This window comes from Rhipicephalus sanguineus, chromosome 1, assembly GCF_013339695.2.
Source record: "Rhipicephalus sanguineus isolate Rsan-2018 chromosome 1, BIME_Rsan_1.4, whole genome shotgun sequence".
Classification (NCBI taxonomy): Eukaryota; Metazoa; Arthropoda; class Arachnida; order Ixodida; family Ixodidae; genus Rhipicephalus; species Rhipicephalus sanguineus.
Genome location: NC_051176.1, coordinates 160633667 through 160653762, shown reverse-complemented (window position 1 = coordinate 160653762; position 20096 = coordinate 160633667). Strand labels below are relative to the sequence as shown.

The 20096-nt window shown below is 44.2% G+C and overlaps 2 protein-coding genes across 2 annotated transcripts in view; one reads left to right on the top strand and one right to left on the bottom strand.

The window, feature by feature from the left end:
* Positions 1–1805: 1805 nt before the first annotated feature.
* Positions 1806–15468, bottom strand: LOC119401246 (uncharacterized protein C1orf53). The gene is made up of 3 exons (XM_037667934.2): positions 14995–15468; positions 13290–13391; positions 1806–1950 (listed from the first exon to the last, which is right to left on the bottom strand). Exons 1-3 carry the CDS (start codon positions 15211–15213, stop codon positions 1861–1863), a joined length of 411 nt encoding a protein of 136 aa, XP_037523862.1. The 5' UTR covers positions 15214–15468; the 3' UTR covers positions 1806–1860.
* A 181-nt stretch (positions 15469–15649) lies between these two features.
* The window catches only part of LOC119401236 (DENN domain-containing protein 1A), a 79068-nt gene continuing 74621 nt past the window's right edge, over positions 15650–20096 (top strand). Inside the window, exons 1-4 of the mRNA XM_037667924.2 lie at positions 15650–15812; positions 16251–16315; positions 17544–17587; positions 17669–17718. Of these exons, the coding sequence (XP_037523852.1) occupies positions 15796–15812; positions 16251–16315; positions 17544–17587; positions 17669–17718 (176 nt within the window). The 5' untranslated portion in view covers positions 15650–15795. The remainder of the gene's footprint in view (positions 15813–16250; positions 16316–17543; positions 17588–17668; positions 17719–20096) is intronic.

Here is a 20096-nt window from a genome sequence, read left to right as displayed (position 1 = left end):
GAGAGGCGCGACTCCCCGAACTGGACTTGGGAAGCTAGCTGGCAACCCTCGACCAGGCCCGGCGAGCCGCAGAAGCCAGTGGGGCCATGGAATAGGGGCTCCATCTATACGCACCAGTCACAAGACGTGCACAAATAAAGTTGTTTTCCTAAATAAAACCGACTGGTGGGCTAGTTGGTACTGCATATATTATGTTTCAGCGCAAGGAAACACGAGGACGAAAAGGAAGACACGAGGACACAGCGCTTGTTTTCTTCTCCTAATAACATCGCCCGCTCTCCCAAATGCATGCGGGAAAGTCTCCTTCCGTGAGGAAAAACAACAAAAAATCTGAGGGAAAGCCAGCTTCTTGGGGCGTTTTGCGCTACACGATGTTCGTCACATCAAGTGTTCCGGCGATTTTTGTTCGATGTAGCCGTAGATTTTCCTACGCGCTGACGTTAAAGCATTGTCGTGTTCGAAAGTAGTTCGATATAAAGGATAATTCGATCTACCCAAGTTCGATATAGTCGGGCTCGACTGCAGTTTAGTATATAGGATAATTATCGGATCCCGGCCGCGGCGGCTGCATTTTCGGTGGAGGCGAAAATGTTTGAGGCCCGTGTACCTAGATTTAGGTGCATGTTAAAGAACCCCAGGTGGTCGAAATTTCCGGAGCCCTCCACTACGGCGTCTCTCATAATCATATCGTGGTTTTGGGACGTTAAACCCTAGATATTATTACATAGGATAATTCGAGTTTTCCGAGTACGAAATAGTCAAATTTGACTGCATTCACAGATATTCAAAAATTTTGTTCACCGCCGTACGGACACTGCATGATAGGGAGCCTACATGACCGCCTGTTTTAAACGGCCGTTCATGTAGGCTCCCTACTGCATGATAAAAGAAGCTACAGCACACCCGGAGCTCAAGCAACTTTTCCACGTCAGAATGGGTTTGACCTGCGCACTATTGCTTGTACATTGAAGACTGGGCACGTGCTTTTCTCGCCCTATGCTGAATGGGGGAAGCATATATATAGTGCGATAAGGCGCACACCACATCGCTGGTGCTGCTGTCGCCTAACCGCTTCACTTCGGTGGCACTCCCACGGCTTGTGGTGAGCCGTTTTTAACAGCGCCGCGGTGCTGTTTAATATACTAATTGTTGGGGTTTAACGTCCCAAAACTACGATATTATGAGGGACGCCGTAGTGGAAGACTTCGGAAATTTAGACCACCTGGGGGTTCCTTAACGCGTACCTAAACCTGAGTAAGCGGACGTCGAGCATTTTCGCCTCCATCGAAAATGCGGCCGCCGCGGCCGGGATTCGATAACGCGACCTTCGGGTCAGCAGTCGAGCACCATAACCACTAGACCACCGTGGCGGTAATTCCGGTGGCGAGGGAAAGCGAAGACAGTGGAGGGAGAGAGCGGAGCGAAGGATAGTGATGGGGAAGGAGGTTAAAGCCTCGGGTGGGAGAGAGTAAAGCCTAGTCAAACGAGGAGTGCTGAGGCAAGGAGCCGGGATGGAGGAGGGAGTGGAGAGGAGGAAGGAGAGGAGATGCGGAGAGGAGGAGGAGAAATAAATAAAACGAAATAATATTTATTGACGAGGCGGGATTCGAATGATGAATCTTCTGTCTCAGGGCGAATAGCGTGACGGCTGTTTGTATTGCTATTACAATTGATATTTCGAGTCATTTTCGTTACTAAGAGTATGCGAAAACACATGCGATCAGGCATAATTAACCCCTATCAATTGCTAATGCTAGATGCAATGATACACGTGACCTTGTTTTTTATGCATGCATCAAAGCTCACACACAAAAGAGACATTCATCTTTTTGCAAAAATTCTTTATTTCAATTGTGGTTCTTAAGCCACTGTTCTTGGCACATAAAAAGCAGAATTAAACATCATCTTCTCTTTGACTTCATCCTTGGCATTTACGTGCTGATAAGGGCACTGAAATGCATAGAAAGAGTTTTATGACCAAGAATTCCGCTGCTATAAGTCAGAGTGCAACAAACAGTACGTTAGACTTAGCATTAACTGTCTGCAGTATATAGGAACAGAATTTAGAAAAATTGCATGTTCATGATAACACAATTATTCTAATGGATATAACCACACAAAAGTGCATAAATACACTGCTCAAGAAAGTGTGGCATAAGTACTTAGAAAACTGGCAAATTTTATTGTCCGTGTAACTACAGTAGAAACTATCTCGATAATATGAAATGCAAGGCGCTTGAAAAAAAAATTATCGAAGTAAAAGTGCTTCATTGAAGAAAGCCCACTGAATGAGGGACTTGTCACGGTGCCCTGCCATGCAACGCAGCATGACACGGTGCTCGCGCACAGAGTTATCACAAGTGTGACTAAATGCGGAGCATTTAGGCGCTATTTTCACACTGAAAAATTGCCGCTTGACCAAGAGATCGCCGAAATATCGCGCGACGTCGCAACATCAAAAAAGAGAAAAAGAAAAAAAAACAGGGGAAAAAGCCCTCCTCTCCTCGCGCCGGTGAGTTCAAGTAGGGTCCCTGTTCAAGCCCGATTTTAGTCGCCGGAAGTAAGGGAAGACGTGAATAGCCGCGACCACCGTGGACTGCTGCCAGCGCGGCCGTGACATGTCATGCAAAGCAGCAATGCTGCTGGCGTTCCAGCACGGTAGTATTGCGCGTCTCGGGCCAATGGGCGGACGCAATGAGCATATCGACGCGCGGGAGGAGAGCTCCACTGGGAACGCTCAGCGTTTTGTCGGCGATGGGATCGCGCCTGCTCGCGCGACAGAAACACACTCAGTGTGAGTGCGCCTTTACAGCCTCCGACCATTCTTTTGGCACGGACGACGCCACAGAAATGTCCCAATAAAAGAGTAGTCCGAAAAAAGGGAATTGTGACGACAAAAACAATAGCTGTATTTTACAGCTGCAGCGCTGAGAATTATTCGTTGACATAGCGAAGTTTTGACACTCGATGGGTCGTCTACATATGCTATACGGTGCTGCATCGACCCTTACAAGAAGAAGCACGCAAGGCGATCGAGCAAGTCGGATTGAGTGTCAAGCATATCGAGATGTCCTACTACCACGTGAGCACATTATGCGTCACGTTGCAGTAACTTCACAGGAAACGAAACTAAAGCTGGCAGTACAAAAGCCATTACATTAAAGGAGTAGTGACAAGAATTTTAAATATTTTCGGACTGTTGCTCTAAATAAAAACGCTGGTGTCGATAACCCTAACAAGGGTATCGCGGTGCCTGGAAATTTTTTGAATATTTTTTTAATACCGCTACCTTAAAAAAAACGCTTTCGGTTTCGACCTCGAAGGGGCGGTTTCACAATGACGTGTATATACACTCTGACGTCACAGAGATACGGTAACTTGCGACGCACTACACCTGGCGGCAACGTGGGCGGAGCTTCTGCATACGTGTTACTACGCAACTTTAAAATCGAAGTAAAATACTTTACGCATGTCGTCTGACTCCCATGTATGGAGAGCGTTAACACTGCATACCAAGGAAAAGAAAAATGTGCCTTTTGCGATGCCTAAATATTGTGTCAGTACTCCTTATCTTTAATTAGGGCACTCTATAGAGCTATAGCTGAGACCTTGAAAAATTATAAATCGAAAACACCAATTGCTCCTTCAAACTCTATCCGGGTGTTTGCGTAGTACATAGAAACACACATGATTAAACCACAGCTTCAGCTCAAATTAACAGGAAGATCGAATTAGTCAGACTTCCCTATCCTCACTTAAAGGAGTGCTGCAATGCTCCAGGAAAGCTTGTTGGGCGGCACCGATAGTATATGTTGTATCACGACGCAGCAGTTTCGGGCGACGGACCATATAGTTTCCCTGCTTGCCTCGTGCGCTGGCCGCCACTGCTCAGTTCGCCTGATGACAGGCGAAAGAAACAAGCGGGTGTCCTTCCCCCAGAACGCCATTGCCGCCAATTCAGTTTGGTGTCAACGGCAAAGCTTCAGCTGCCTCACGTTTTGCCGCGGATCGTGAGATGTAAGATCAGATAGCCTCATACTGGACGGTGTTCTTCCGTGAGCAATGTATGCGGCTACCGGCGTCACAGTAGTTCGTGGAAATTCTGCTTCGTGCCCTACATTGTGGGAACCATGGACCGCGACCCATACGGCAAATATACTATAGTCGGATACAACTTAAGAAGGCAGGAGAGGCCCCATCCAGACGACCGAAGCGCGGCAGCCGATCGCCTCCGCGACTAAAGAAATAGTCCCGCTCATGCACGCGCCGATGTTCTCCGAAGGCGGAGCCCCCCGCCGTCCCGCTCATGTCGTCAGTCCCGAGTGCGCGCCCATTGGTGCAGGCTTGTGTTCATCCGCCTTTGAGGAGGAAATGCCGCTGCCTTCTAAAGTTGTACCCGACTATAGAATATTATATCGCGGTGTACCCATACGACTCTGCTACATTTAACAAATTGCTACGAGGCATTGTTCATGAGCGCGCCGCAAAAGCTGCACCTTGCAAAGTAAAAAAAATAAAAAGAAATGACACCACGGTCCTAACCTCGCGCGTAAAATTCCAACCAATGTGCGGTAAAAAAGTGTGTTGTTATTGCTGTTGCGGTGGCTAACACTGCTTTCGACTTGGAATACTCTTGCCTCTAGAAGCGCATTTTATTAGGTGTTTCACATATCAAAGCATATCTATACGAGAGAGTCATTCTTTATGCGTGAATAATTACGTCCTATAATTCTGACTGATATCATGCGTAATTCAAAACGCCTGTGATAGAGCATTGTCGCTTAATCGACAAAAGTCTATAGCTTGTTCTTTTTTTTTTAGAAATGTGTGATCGTAATGATGTCTGCGAAATAAGAAAACGTCATGCGAAACTTTGTTGCCCTTTTTTTTCAGTAAATCCTGTGTGCATTATCTTTTCTTGTGCTGCTGTATCACGTTTGTTAAAACATAACGAAATTTCCTGTCGACTTTCTTTATTTTGCTAGTTGTTTTGAAGATTGTAAGTGATGTAAGTACTTCCAGTAAAATTTGTGTGATTTTGTGCATTTGCCAAGCAAGCATAAAACTGTAATGTGGGGCGTTGCTGTACTGTTAAAGGAGGTCAATAAAATAAGACGACTGCTTCATGCTGCAGCATGCACGCAGGACTTGTTGTATTTGTCTCGACAAACAGATCAAGAGCAGACCTACAAACGCAATAAAAGTGCGCACAATATTGCGCGCATGCACAGCAGTTAAAAAACCAGCACACACGTTTCCAAATAAATAAAATAAAGCAAAACACATAGCAAACAGTATGGGTGGCAAGTGGAGCAGCGTTGGCATTGCAAAGATGAAATAAAACAGCAAAATTAGTGCAAGAATGGGGAGGAATTGGTTGTCTGTGGTAGACTTCTGTGGGACTTGTGCACCCGATTTTCGCCACCGTTTCCCACACAATGCGCCACATGTACAAGTTCACAGCAGCAACGCACGAGACGGTAGTAGAGTTTCCCTTTAGCTGCTTTGATGCTTCCTTTTTTTCTGTTTTCTTTTTTTACTGCTACCTCTATCTCTCTGACGTTATGATTCCACATGTCTTTGACTTTCCCCTTAAGCACTTTAGGTAGTCACTTCCATCTGTTGTCGTTTCGTTATTAAGTATTTTGTGGCTTGAGGGTTGCTTATTTTTTGCCTATAGGTGCTTTACCTCCAACTTAAGGTTTTTCGGAAATCAGTTTATAGTTACGGTTTCGGTCATTCACTCTACGTCGTCATTTTCTTCTTACTCTAAAGCATCGTATTTGTTCTCAAGGGCAATTTCGAATTCCTCTGTTTTCACCCTGACTACATCTAGGTTGGCCTGTCTTTAAGTGACTAATTTAGTTCTTGTTCTGTTCCGATTAAGGGCGATCTTCGCCTCGTCATTTTAATTACCGACTAATGATCACACAGCTACGAGAAAAGTGTTGTGATCATGGAAAGACTTATCAACACGCCGAGTACATTGCACGCCAACGGCTACCTGGCGGAAGCTGTTGTAAGTTGTAACAGTGAACCACAGGTCCATTCGATTCACCCTACACTACCTGAACTGGTTCATGCTGGTGCCGTCTGGGTGCCGTCGTCGTGCGGGGAGCGTTTCAGCAAGTGCAGCAGCAACGAGATGCCAAAACGAATACGAGGGGGGGGGGGGGGAGTGCAGACGTCGTGCAGGGCCTATGCTACGGTCGGTTTTTCTCGCGGTTTGTGGAGGTAGTGATTCGTAAAAGTCGGCGCCGCTTGTCTGGCATTTGCAACTACCGGAAAACGTTCACTGACGTACTTCTTGGACGCCATTAAAATAGACACGAATGCAGTCGGCTTTGTCGTCTGCTGCGGTTCCAGTCATCTTGTGCTGCACGGACTCAGAACTACCTCACGAGTAGGTGCAGGAAATTCGTGAACTATCCTTGCACGACAGCTGCACTTTTTCGAAACGAATATGGTGCCGACGCCGCCATGTTGAACTCGTACGTGAAACGAATGCCGGGGTGCAGTGCCATCGTGAAGTGGTTCACAAAGTGCACGTGAAACGAATGAACCTCTTGTTCGTCTAGTTCACTATAGCCTTAAACGTACAAGCATCACGGCTTCACTTGCTCTTTTCTCTGCGTGCCATTACACAAGCTGTTCTCGACCACGTCGCCGTTTCGTCGGTTTCATCGAATTTACTGCGTTGGAGTTTCGCAAAATGAGTGGCGCCACCTGTCGGCGCTAGAGGATGAAACTTGGTAGTGCAAAGTCGAAATCTCTTGCTCAGTTGGCTATCGAGTGCGAAGCATCTATTTAAACTTAGTTTTGTCACGTGTTGCTTATTTTTTATGCACTTAACCCTCAGAAAAAAGGTTATAAACATCTCCGCTGATCCAACCCACAAATCGAATAATAGCTGATCGACTAACTCATCTGACCCATACAAAAACAAAACACAGACGATCGAGTGCTACAGCGGCGCACGCTACCTCGGTAGTCGGGTGGTCGTCGTCGACGCGGCTGTTCCATCGTAAATTTCCGCAAATAAGAATATCTCGATATGAATGTTCGATCCCACCGTTTTCCATACAGTGTCGAAGAAGCTCAATGTCGCGATCAGCTAACTGATCAAGTTCGGTTCATTGCGGGGCGGCGGCGAGAGGTAAATTAATGTCAGCGAATACTTTCAGAGCAAATCCGTACTTTTTTTCCGCGAGTAACGCGTACGCGGTGCTCGGCGAGAGGAAAATTGAATGCATGCAGCGAGCTTGGCCTACAATTTCGCTGCGCTTTTCTCTTGACCATCGCGCGGCGCCCCGATGAGATGTAACACGGGAAATTAGCCGCAGGATCCACGAAGGTCCAAGCAGAGAGAATGCAACTCGCTTGAGCGTTGAACACTAATAATATATGTGGCTCTGTATCCACAATAACTAATTTGTTGCAGGCTATAGATGTGTCTCATATTAATGTTCGAACTATAAATTAAGATTGCCTGTCGCGCATACCACCCGGCTGTGTATGCGACCTCACTGTACACTCTGATATCGTTATAACGAACGCTGATAAGATGAACGATCGGTTATTGAGAACAGTGGCGCAGCCGGGGGGGGGGGGGGGCTGCAGCCCAGTCACCCTCCCCCCCCCCCTCCCCCCGCCGACCAAAACAGCCACCTGTGCGGGAAATCATCTGGATTTTTTTCCTAGAATGCCTTTCCACAGTCGAAAAGACACTTCGGTGCGTAAAATTGCTGATTTATGCTAACTGCCCTCGCTACGCCCATGGCAGCCCTGTAACTGGCTGCGCAGCGCATGACCGTCAGAAATACCCTGCAAACTGAGGCGTAGTGCCATGTATTGCCATTTTTGGACGCAGCGACACGCTGATTAACGGGCTCCGCTTTCCCACGCTGAGCCGTTCTACCACGAATGAGTAAATGTATTATTGACGAGCCGGACGCTAGGGATTAAGCTATAGAAACGGTATTGTGAACCCACCGTTGCGGCGGGGACGTCTTGAACATGAAAGGATGATATCGTGCTAGCGGAGGGCCCAAAAAGGAAGTGGTCATCTTTGACAGCTGGCCAGGGACGTTTCGTTCTCTTGGCCCTGTATGGAAGCGGGGAGTCGCTTTCGACACAGACTTCGTCTTTTTACCTAATACCCCTCACACACCGGGCAAAAAGTACATTACTTCACAGTAGGCCCATTTCGTTGCTCTCAAGGACACTTTGCAGAAAATTTGCGCCGATAGCACAAGGCACCGCAATAAGTTCCTTCGGTGTTCGCCTCCGCGATTAGCTGCGGTTTCTCGAATTAGCACCACAAAAAAAGAGAGTGAGAGAAAAGGAAAAAAGGGGCGCGGCTCGTTAAATCAGGAGAGCAAACATTTAAAAAAACCACACTGTTGTAGTTGGAGCTTTTGTTGATGGCACCCACTGTGCAGACACAATGCACCACACTATTTACAAAGCAAATGACACTGCCGGAATTCAACATGGTGGCGCTAGCGACTTGATGTTGGTACAGTGTACACAATTCTAGCACACTGTAATGCTGGCGTACAGAGGGTGACGTCTCTGCCTCGGCAGTGCATTTTCGGGGGGTCACGCAAATTTACATCAGATGGGATTAGGTGGCACCCACGGAGCCTTCATTGAAAGTCTGCATTGTGGAGTTCTGCACGCTGTGTGTGAGAGCCACGTTGAAATTCTTGCTCCGTAGCGAGAGCACACTTTACGTTCGAAAAGTCGATGCGGGATCTGCTTTCCCGAAAAAGAACATTGCCTCGAGGGCGATACTCCTTTGTCGCATGTCACTGCACATGAACGCCTTTCCGGAAAATGTCCCCTCACGTAAAGAACTTTAGAGTGCCCTCGTGTCAAGGCTATAAAACCATGAAATGACCGTGTGCCGCGCGGGCTGGGAACGAAGACATCGCTCCGCTTCCACAAAGGTTTACTCCGATTTAACGAAACATTTACTAAGAAAATGATATTGACTTTTCGCCACCTATGCACACCCCTGCACAGAACGTAGCTTCGACCTAAACGATGCGACGACGTTGGCTCGTGAACGAAATTGGGGCAAAAGAAAACTCTTGGAATCGTGGTTCATTCGTCTTAAACCATCGGCTTGATACAACCGCGGCCCCCTACCGGACGTTTACAAGGACGTATGTGACACTGGTCGATCTCCGCTCATTTGTTGCCAGTGTATACTGAGAATGATACCTGCATATAAGGTGGCGAAACTAGACGCCCGGGAAAAACTGCTCTGCAGTCCCGGAATCCGACTCAAGAAGACTCGCCAGCACTCTGCGCGACTCTTTGGCTCTTCGTATGCCAGCTTTGTTTACTTTTTAACTTTTGTTATAGCATGTTATAGTTATCCGCTGTTAAGCATATGCAGATCCAGCTCAAGAATAATTTTTGCCACAAAAATTTTTTTTTCCTTAAATTCGTGTTCCAGTTTAAGAAAAATATTCAAGATACACACACAGCCCTAAACACACATACGTACCTAATAAAAAACATTTAGTTCAAGACACCGAACAGCGAAGCTACATTGTATGTCAAAGAGAAAAAAAAAAAGAAAAACAATTTTTCCTGTATTTGTAAGTTACCTTTCCACAACACCAAACGCGCCCATCTTGACGCGAGAAGACGCTTGGCAAGTGAGAAAAGAAACTACAGGTGGCGCCGTCGCCTTCAGGTTCCCGCACCAGCTCACCATGGCGTCATAAATACTGACGGCGTTTGCTACGGCCTGCATAATTGTTTATCGGTAAACAAAAGTACTAAATCGTGTTGTAAGGAGCTTGGACCTTAACGTTGCAAGTGTCAGGGGCCTGTGAGCCCAAATTCGAAAAACGATTTTGAAATCTGTGACGTCACGTTGATATTCAGGCGCTGAAGTTTCGGCGCGAAATTCAAAAGTGAAACTTTGACCTTCATTTTCTTTTCTATCAACGAATCTGACAGCAAAATTAACGAAAACAGAGAATTACCATGCAATTAATAATTTAGTATAAACTGATTTAGCGCTTCACTTTAGTGTTCATTAAAAAAAAGCACCTAGTCAATAATCCTTAATTTAGAAGTGTACTTTTAGATTATTCTTCTTTCTTTAGGTCACCATAGAGGTGCGCTGTTTTAAATGTTCAGAAGCCTCCTTTCCAGGATTAAAAAACGAACAGTGTGAATGACGGCTTGTCATACTTGTCACAACAATTGATTTGGTCATTCCTCATGTCCTTTACAATTGTCATTTACTTATATAATGAAATTCGGGTTATCAGCTCTAGTCTGTTACACATTATTAGCAATCACTAATGGTTATGATATGCAACTGCTAATGCAGTAGGGTGTGTCCAGATAAGATCGAACACGAGGTCCCGGTCACCATTCCCGATTGTGATGAAATTTACTGTAGGTCTAGGCATTACACCCAGAACAATGGTTTCGCAGTTAGTTTTGCGGAAAAAAATTTTGTTCGCCTGAAAAAAAATATACAACTTTAGGCCGCAAAAAACGCTTTTCCGCTAATTTCGCGATTTCTGAATTTTGAGCGCACCTAGGGAAAAAACGGTGCACTTCTTGGTCACAATATTTATTCCCCTTAAAGAACAAGTGAAATACAGTCTTACGAGTCTATTACTTCCCTTGCTTGTCGAAGCACTTTTGACCAAAAAAATCACAAACTTGGCAAATTGCACAAAATACCTCTATTTCAGGAATTTATTGCTGCAAGCAAGTTAAAGTGAGGATAATGAAAATCGGTACATATTAACTTTGATACTTTCGCTCTCTTTTAAAATAATTTGTGTGGTTTTGTCGCGCTCCGTATTACTCGATAATTGGGCTAAAACGTAAGTGGTTTACGAAAAACACCGAACTTTGAAAATGATTTTCTCAAAAAGGCCATTTTTAATTTTTTTTAAAAATCCCTCTGATTGAAGTCAAGGACGTCATCTACCATTGTGCAGAAAAAAACGTTGCATTATTTTGGTTGCTGACAAGTTATAGTGCGTCTAATGTTACCATGCCAGCCAAGCGGCCGCGTCGTTCGTTATGGGCTGAAACTCGGATATAAGTTGCTAAAAATACTTGTACGTGACATAATCACAAATCAGCAGCTCCACACCAACAAATGCGCAGCCCGGTGTCATGGTTAAGCAAGCTTTGTCTTGGGATCAGCCGCTTGACAAACCCGCAGCAGCGGCCGCTCGATGCTGCGGGCACTCACATTACACGAGTACCGCTTCGACTGTGGATGAGCTCCGCTTGCGCGTCAAACTACGCTCAGAGGACAAACGAAAGAAGGAATGCATCACTGTGAAAGTTAAAGGCCGTTAAGTGCCAACAAATGTTGGTCCACGTAGCACTATCCAGGCCTACCAGCCTCGATGGCCTATATACCTCACCAACGCGAAGGGTGGCTTCAGGTTCCTACTTGTCGCCGGCTCTGTCGACAGCCGATTTTTCGACGAAATGACCGAGCATGAGGATGTAGATGCGGTCACTGACCAAATCAAGGTGAAAAACACAGAGCCGTTTCGGGACCCATACGGTTTCCTTGTTCACACTAAGCAGGCAAGAGCCGTGTGTCGCTTTTTTATGCTAAAATGTGACGTAATGAACGGGTAGGTGTAGGAACCGAGGCATCCTAGAATTCCAACAGCTCTACTATACCACATACTTCACTACACATTGACCCCTCGTCACCACGATCACGACCAGATCCTATAACAAGTCATGACCAGCTGCTGGTGCTCACTGATCACGGTTCGCATAACATCGACTCCCACGGTACGTGGGATCTGCCGAATTTTTTCCCCTGCTGTTGTGCCCGAAGCCGCATAATATCGTGATAAACGCTCGACTTGCGTTGAATATTCTATCTGCGGACGCCCAACAATACAGTATTGTAAAAGCGGTTCTTTAATGAAGTAAAGGACTTGGACACACTTCTTTCACAGCCGGCTGACACAAGTGTTCTGGCACGAGATGAACAACTGCAGTTTGAGTTGCTCGACCATCGGAAGCACGTATGACAGCTTTCTTTAGATGTCAATGGCTTTCTTTTGTGCCATATGTTGCTCATAGAATGAACCTAATTATATTTAGGCCATCCGAAGAGAGAAAGCAACACATGAGCGCACTACTGGAGGCGCTCACTGGGAAATCGCGGGCAGAGTTTTCGTTGCATACTATGACATTTGTTGGAAGTTAACGGCCTTTAACTTTCACAGTGATGCATTCCTTCTCTCGTTTGTCCTCTGAGCGTAGTTTGGCGCTCAAGCGGAGCTCATCCGCAGTCGAAGCTGCACTCATGTAATGTCAGCGCCCGCAGCATCGAGCGGCCGCTGCTGCTGGTTTGTCAAGCGGCTGATCCCAAGACAAAGGTTGCTTAACCATGACAACGGGCTGCGCATTTGTTGGTGTGGAGCTGCTGATTTGTGATTATGTCACGTACAAGTATTTTTAGCAACTTATATCCGAGTTTCAGCCGATAACGAACGACGCGGCCGCTAGGCTGGGATGGTCACATTTGACGCACTCTAACTTGTTAGCAACCAAAATAATGCAAGGTTTTTTTCTGCACAATGGTAGATGACGTCCTTGACTTTAATCAGAGGGATTTTTAAAAAAATTAAAAATGGCCTTTTTGAGAAAATCATTTTCAAAGTTCGGCGTTTTTGGTAAATCACTTACGTTTCAGCCCAATCACCGAGTAAAACGGAGCGCGATGAAACCACGCAAATTATTTTAAAAGAGAGCGAAAGTATCAAAGTTAATATGTACCGATTATCATTATCCTCATTTTAACTTGCTTGCAGCAATAAATTCCTGAAATAGAGGTATTTTGTGCGATTTGCCAAGTTTGTGATTTTTTTGTTCAAAAGTGCTTCGACAAGCAAGGGAAGTAATAGGCTCGTAAGACTGTATTTCACTTGTTCTTTAAGGGGAATCAATATTGTGACCAAGAAGTGCGCCGTTTTTTCCCTAGGTGCGCTCAAAATTCAGAAATCGCGAAATTGGCGGAAAAGCGTTCTTTGCGGCCAAAATATATAAAATTTTTTTCAGGCGAACGAAATTTTTTTCCGCAAGACTAACTGCGAAACCATTGTTCTGGGTATAATGCCTAGACCTACAGTAAATTTCATCACAATCGGGAATGGTGACAGGGACCTCGTGTTCGATCTTATCTGGACACACCCAGTAGGTATCATTCGGACAAGGCTCTCCAGCACTCAATTTGTGCAAAATTGTTGTTTGGGTACTTGACTCACATGACGACATCCACAGCCACAGCAGACACCACGCAGGTAATGATGGAGTCCAGAAAAGACGGTAAAGCCAGTCATGGGATCAGTGTATGTTTTCTCACCTCTCTACAAGTGGAATACACAAGTATGTGTATGAAGGACAGGTAAGTTATGCTGGTTTGTTACACTGTTTCCAACTGCATGATTAGCATACCATAGCTTAAAATTTCAAGTATCATGATGACAACAACTATTTAAATTTAAAGGACCTTCTAAGTTCGTGCATCAGTTCAGAAATATTACATATATTTTTTTGTATCACACACACACACACACAAATATGACACATAACTCACATGAACAGCAAAATGATCACTGCAGCAAGATATTCAATATAGTTTGTGCATCACAGAAGTAATAGTGTTGAGATTCTCCCATTAGAGGGTGATAATATTGCATACAAATGAATATTTCAGTTCTAAAATGCAGCATGGATAATTGCTTCAATGTTTCTCCTATTTTGGAAATGACTGAAGCTGAAAGCTTGAAAAAACTATGAGCGCACAGAAAACACTGACGACAAAAAGACACACACATGCACACACGTAGGCGCACACACGTAAGCGCCTAGGTGTGTGCATATGTGTGTCTTTTTGTCGTCCTTGTTTTCTGTGCGCTCATAGTTTTTTTCAAGATGGAATACCAACCCAAACTGCCGCACTGCTGAAGCTGAAAGCACATGGTCAAGGTTTCATTTTATCTCCGTGAGGCATGTGAGCCAGCTGCAGGTTTCAAGCACAATACATGTCATTCAAACACTCATCGGTAATAAAAAGCCGCCACCTATTCCCTTTTTTTTTTTTTAACACAGCTACCATGATGCATAAAGACTGGCTGGAGTTCCATCTTTTTTCTCCAGTCCTGCAGAGCTTTGGGAGGCTTATCACTTTATGTAACTGTGGCATGTAAACCAGGATGAAATTGAACACAATGAAACTGTAATGAAGCCACAACACACACGAATAGGCGAATGCTACGACAACCGTAATTCTATATTTGACTGCGCGATATCTCTATGCCCGGAGTTTTGATAGAAGGCTGAAAGTTGCTGCGTGAATATGGCTTATACATCACTCAGATTAAGCCGTGAACAATCGTACCTCTATGCCTACACTTACGACTGCAGTATATGTGTTGTATATGTGCCTTTCTGGGAGTTTGCAGTCATGCTGCCTGCGCAACAACAAAGTAGAAGACGTCGTACCAACATTCATGCAACTTACGTCTGGCCCGTTCGTGTTTTTTTGTAAAACTGGAGATGTAGGTTATAGTGCAGCCACAACATAGGCTCCACTTCGTAATGTTGATTTCCACAGAAACATACGAAGCCATTATTATAATGACGGGCCATGTGCCGATTACTTGGCAGCACGAACCACAACACAAGATGCGTTGTGGTTCGTGCGTTACTTGGCGTTCCTGTGCCTTGTGGGATCAGTAATTGAGATATGCTTGCATGACTTGGGTTTCCTTGTAAAAAACACACCCTTCTGCCGCGTGGATTACTATTTCGAAAGTGGCTCACACGCATGACAACAGCTGCCGGTTGCGAAAGCGCGTGACTTTCAGCCAATCAAAAGCTTTTTGTATCTTAACCGGAGAGCAGTTCTGCTCCTGGCTGGAGCTAAGAGGCGCTAGTACGCTACGGTGAAAAAGCGGCTACATTTACCTGAACAGCAAGTTTATGTGCCTCGTGAACTTTCCTTTCTTTATCAGACAGCCGATGAGAACATATAGACTTGTCTATGTCACGTAAGATCTTTCTGTATTCTTCTGTTCTCTGGCGACGCTCCTCTTCGGTTTTGGGGCCGGGATTAGCTTCTTCTTCTGCGCTCGTCCAGAAACACCGCGTCAAATGACACCTACGCGTGAACGTTCTTGCTAGCATCTCTTGCTAAGTCCGAAACCGGTGACAAACTCGGCCGACTCTTCTGAAGAGACGCTCGTGCTCACGGCTGTATGCTGTATCATAGACTCATGTCAAGTGAAAATCACACGGAGCACTCAAGTCTTCACAACTCGCGAAATTTAAAGCCCACAATATGGAACATGTCAAACTATAGCTGCTGCCAGCCTGTGATGCAGCCTAAACAATTTCGAAGCTATTCGAAGCAGACCGATCCCGCCATTTGCCGTGCCGTCGCACACACTCTGAAACCCAGCGTTCAAAAGTCAAAACAAACTTTGCATATAAGTGAAAAGATATTGCATACTACATTGTTATTTTTATTTATTAAAAAAGTACACGCAATGGCTACTATTAATATTGTCTAGTGCACACAAAGTTGACGATTGGCCTTGCACTGCTTTGCACCCTCGAAACCAGTGCTCGTAATCGCGGCTATCATGGCGCCGGCCGTCAGGCTAGGATGGCCAAATCCTCGCTCTGCCGATTGAGAGGCGATCGGAAGCTTATATTAATTAGTTTCACTAACATCCTTGCTATTTCAAGTCACGACCTGCGTAAAAAATGGGTTCAAGAATACGGTAAGACGGCAATGTCTTTCTTTTATTGTTTGTCGATTTGCGGAGGAGTGGCTGTGACTGCCGATGCCTCCCCACCGTAGCTTCTGCTTGTTTATTTCTAGGTCATGTCACCCTCAATTAATGCGTCAAATCGCGTGCATTTGCATGCCGCTATTCAAATTAGTCAGCGCTGATTGTGAACCTGTAAACTTTAGGCGTGACTCGTCGCCGTTGTTGTTACCCAGCTGTTTGTGTGTCACCAGCCGCTTGATAATTTAAACGTCTTGAGAAAATTTCAGTGCTGATCGGCTCATATGAATCAGTGCAACATATTTCCTGTTCTGTCTAGAAACATCGTTTAAACGGCGTTGTTTCGCATGGTTGACGCATGTAGGCGTGATAGGGCGATCTAGTTCGGTGGCACTTTGACTGATCCCACGACCCTCGATACCCACGCAGGGATTCGCCGTCGAAAATACTTGAATGCTTCTGTGAAGTTGTTATACCGAGGAATGGCAACGAAAGTAAGTGTTTCATCTTGTTGCCTGTATCTCTTTTGTCGATGCAATGCTGTGTTTCTAGAATTTGTGCATGCGCGTAGTTTATTTTATCTCTGGAAGGAATGACCTCGAGCCGGCTTAAAACGTTACTGTATGCGAACATGTCACTTTCTGCCACAGTGCATTTGTTGGAGTATATTCCGCAGCTGCTACCGGATTCAACACAACTGTGTTTTGTTGTCTTATAGTTTCAGTGTTCGCTTAGTGAAATGACCATTGAAACTGGCTTTTAAGTTTGTTGATGCATCCTGTTGTGCGAAACGTTAACCGGAGTTTGTAGTCGTGACCCATTAAATTCGGCTCTGCAAACTACTCTGTGCATTGGTGTTTTTTGTGTGCGCGTGTGCATTTTGACACTTTCATAGACGGCGTAAGGGACCTGAAGTACTGTATAGAAAGGCTAAAACTGGCCGGTTAAATTTCCCCTTCACTGAACTCGTGGCTTCGGTTTAGGAAGACCTTTATGCGAGTAGTGAAGCAAAGGAGTGAAATTTATAGTCTTTTGCCTCCTGGACGGACGTTAGATGAGCGTCGGTTGGTAGCAATTAAATTCTGAGCCCTCTGTCATGGCATCTCTCGTTGCCTCTGTGTTTCTTTGTGATGTAAAACTCATTGATTCTTATTACTAAAATCCTTCGTATGTCAATGATAAAGGGTAAATCTGTTACGTCAACCAACTTAATAGCAGGCGCCATGCAGTTAGGAACCCTGTGCGTGTTTTTCCAAGCAATTACCTGTTAGATTTAAGTCGGCAGATACACGGAATTATATGTGATCTCCCTCACATAAGCCATAGTTTTGCAAAATAAAGTGGGTAAATAAATTGTGAAAGAGCAGATGAATGTCGGGCCACACATGTGGCAGTTTGCTGTTTACAAGCCAAACTTCTGTTAGTATTAAGTAGTTTAGACTACTGCTGTGTTATTGAGACTACTACTATGTTATTGACCCTAGCTGATGCTGTGTTCTGGTTATCATGCTGAACAGTTCAAAAACGTCAATGTGTCTTCAACCAGCGATTGTTGAGGTAGAAGAATGGTAGTAAATAGGTATTTCATCATATTTTGGAGGTCCATCAAGTGTGACATCAACTAAGTTACTGTGAAAGTAAACACATAATTTGCATCGTGTATTTCATCATTAGTGACACCCCATTAACAACCCTTCTGCTGCCAAACTTCAAACTTTGCAGGTGCGTGGATTGTGCAGAAATTTCCGGACTCTTATAACAATGATGTAAGTGTCTCAAAATGTCTAGTGTAGCTCGTGTCAAAGCTGTTTTCTGTATTGGAAGAAATTGTATTGCACTTCTTTCAGGAGGTGTTAAAATCTGTACCAGAGTTTGCCTACCCTTGTGAATTTACCAGGTGAGTGATGCTGTGATTAATGTGTGCTGAAACATTTAACTCTGTGCTGACTGACTGATATTGAAGTGGCATATAGCACTATAGCTGATTTTTAACACATTGTACTAGTCACTGGGCAGTACTTAGGTTTTAATATTAAACTCAAAGTAAATGTTTAATGTGATGTTTTCGGGGTGTTAGTTGGTATATAACAGTTGTGACATTTTAAAAGCTACTGCAGGGACACAGTGATGATGTGGTCGAGGTTGCAGGTTTGATCGCGGCTATGGTGACTGAATTTTGATGAGGTGAGATGTAAAAATGCTCGTCTACTTAGAGATAGGTGCCCATAAAAACTCCAGGCAACCATAGTGCATTTTAGTCCCCTCCTCTGTGTAACTCTTATTGATGTCATGGTTTTGGGATGTAGAACCTGAGAAATTAGTTAATTACCTATGGAGGCAGCCATATGTTATTGAATATGGTATGTAGCTGCCTTCTGCTGTTTTCTCATTATGAATCACCTGTGGCGTTTCACTAACTGAGGTGTTTTGTATAACTTTCTTGCTGTACCTACACGGCTGAGATCATCTATTACACGGCTGTGTTGTTTGTCATATCTGTTTTACCTAAGTCTTGGTGCAGTGTATGACAATGCATGACACTCTGTTATGTATGGGCCAGGGTTGAAAGGTACCTTTTCTAAAGTTTAAATCTAGTGTTGTCTTTTCTCTTCCTTTTATTTTGACGGCAATATCCAAGGCTATAGCAAGTGTAGTTCTTTTGGCTATCTTATCTCTTGTAAAGCTACTCCAGCTACTAGCTCTCCTAAATTTTTCATAAGAGAGTTGGTATGTGTTGATTGTTGGCTCCATTTCTATATTATGTGGCTTGGATACCAACTAGAGTGAGCCTCTTTTGTTTGTTTCTGTGCCAGTACTTAATGAATTGTGGTTTGATGTGCTGTCATCTCACAGATTTAATCAGAAACCATTTTAATGACTGCATTTTACTGCACTAACGCTACTGAGTTCAAAATGTATAAAATGGGTTGAGTTGCTGCAACAGAGTACAGGCTACCAACTGTTTCACTGCAGGCCTAGGGGGTGCATATGATGACTTGAACAGCAAAAACTGTGTCATGATGAATGACAGTCTAGTAGGTAAAATTTCTAGGGAAGGTGTTTTGAGTGTTGTTACTTACAGCCATTCTGTTTTCATTGATTGTTGGTTTCAGGTATCCTTATTTCCTCATGTTCCATGTGGCATTTTGTGTTCTGCTCTTAAAAGGATTAGCAAATTTTTCCTAGAGCTGCAATGGTACGGTTAGCCTAGCAGCGTGAATATACAGGTTTCCCTGAAGATGAAAATTTATAGTTGAAATATAACTAAATGAATTGGTTCATTGGTAATATGTACTGAAAAAATCTTTGGAAAATAATTCCTGAAGATATTACATGCTTACTAGATCTCCTAGAGATATTAATTGATGAAATTGATCTTTCACCTTTTCCACTTACCCCTCTGGTGTTTTCTTTAGTCACATTGATAGTATCAGTGATCCTTGTGGTAATCATGTAATGTCAGTAGTGTATGCCACTTGTGCAGAATTTTGACTATTGTGTGCTTTAGTTTGCTCTGCTTTCTTGATTCGTGGTAGTTATTGTCATAATGTGCTTGCAAAAGCTTCTGGAATATGGGGGTGTCACCTGAACATGGTGTTGTTCAAGCTGACCATGGACAATCTGGCATGTTTCGGTGGTTGCCCCATGTGCTTTCGGTATGCTTGGTGTTGTTCAGTGATGTTGATTTGCCTGAATGGATCTGAGAATTGTTACATTACATCAGGACTTTGTCCACACATGAAATAAAAAGTCTGCACAGTTCTCTATAACAGGGGATGCTGGCAAAATAGTTTACCATTCCAAACATGCACTGTACTACGCTTGTTCCTAGATTTTTTGCAAATTGTATGAACTATAGATAGACTTGCATGAATCAAGTGACCAAATGCACTAAAATATCATTAAATAGCACATCATAGGACTAGAAAAATGTGTTCAGATTAACACGAGTTGTGTTAGTGGTGTAGGACTACCTGTCATACGAGGTGCAGGACTACCTGTCATATGCTTTCTTAACATTCTTAGATACATGTATGTGTATAGTACAAAGAAGTGAATGTATCATCTAGTTTGTCCTATCTATAAGGCCAAGTTGATGGCTAATTAGGCTTTGCTAGTTTCTAAAGAGACTGTTGTTCCGTGTACAGGGCCAGTAAACAGGCTCAGACTTTTTTTTTACATCTCCCAAACAAGTTCGCCAATTTGTGCAGAAAGCTGCTGCGATCACATTTTATGGATATCACAGTGCTGTGCGCTGCACAGGTGCTTCATCTT

Coding starts and splice junctions, on each gene's coding strand:
- LOC119401246 (XM_037667934.2), bottom strand. CDS start 15,213: ATGCTAGCAAGAACGTTCACGCGTAGGTGTCATTTGACGCGGTGTTTC. Junction 13,392..14,994: donor CACATAAACTTGCTGTTCAG/GTAAATGTAGCC, acceptor TTCCACTTGTAG/AGAGGTGAGAAAACATACAC. Junction 1,951..13,289: donor GTGGCTGTGGATGTCGTCAT/GTGAGTCAAGTA, acceptor TATGCATTTCAG/TGCCCTTATCAGCACGTAAA.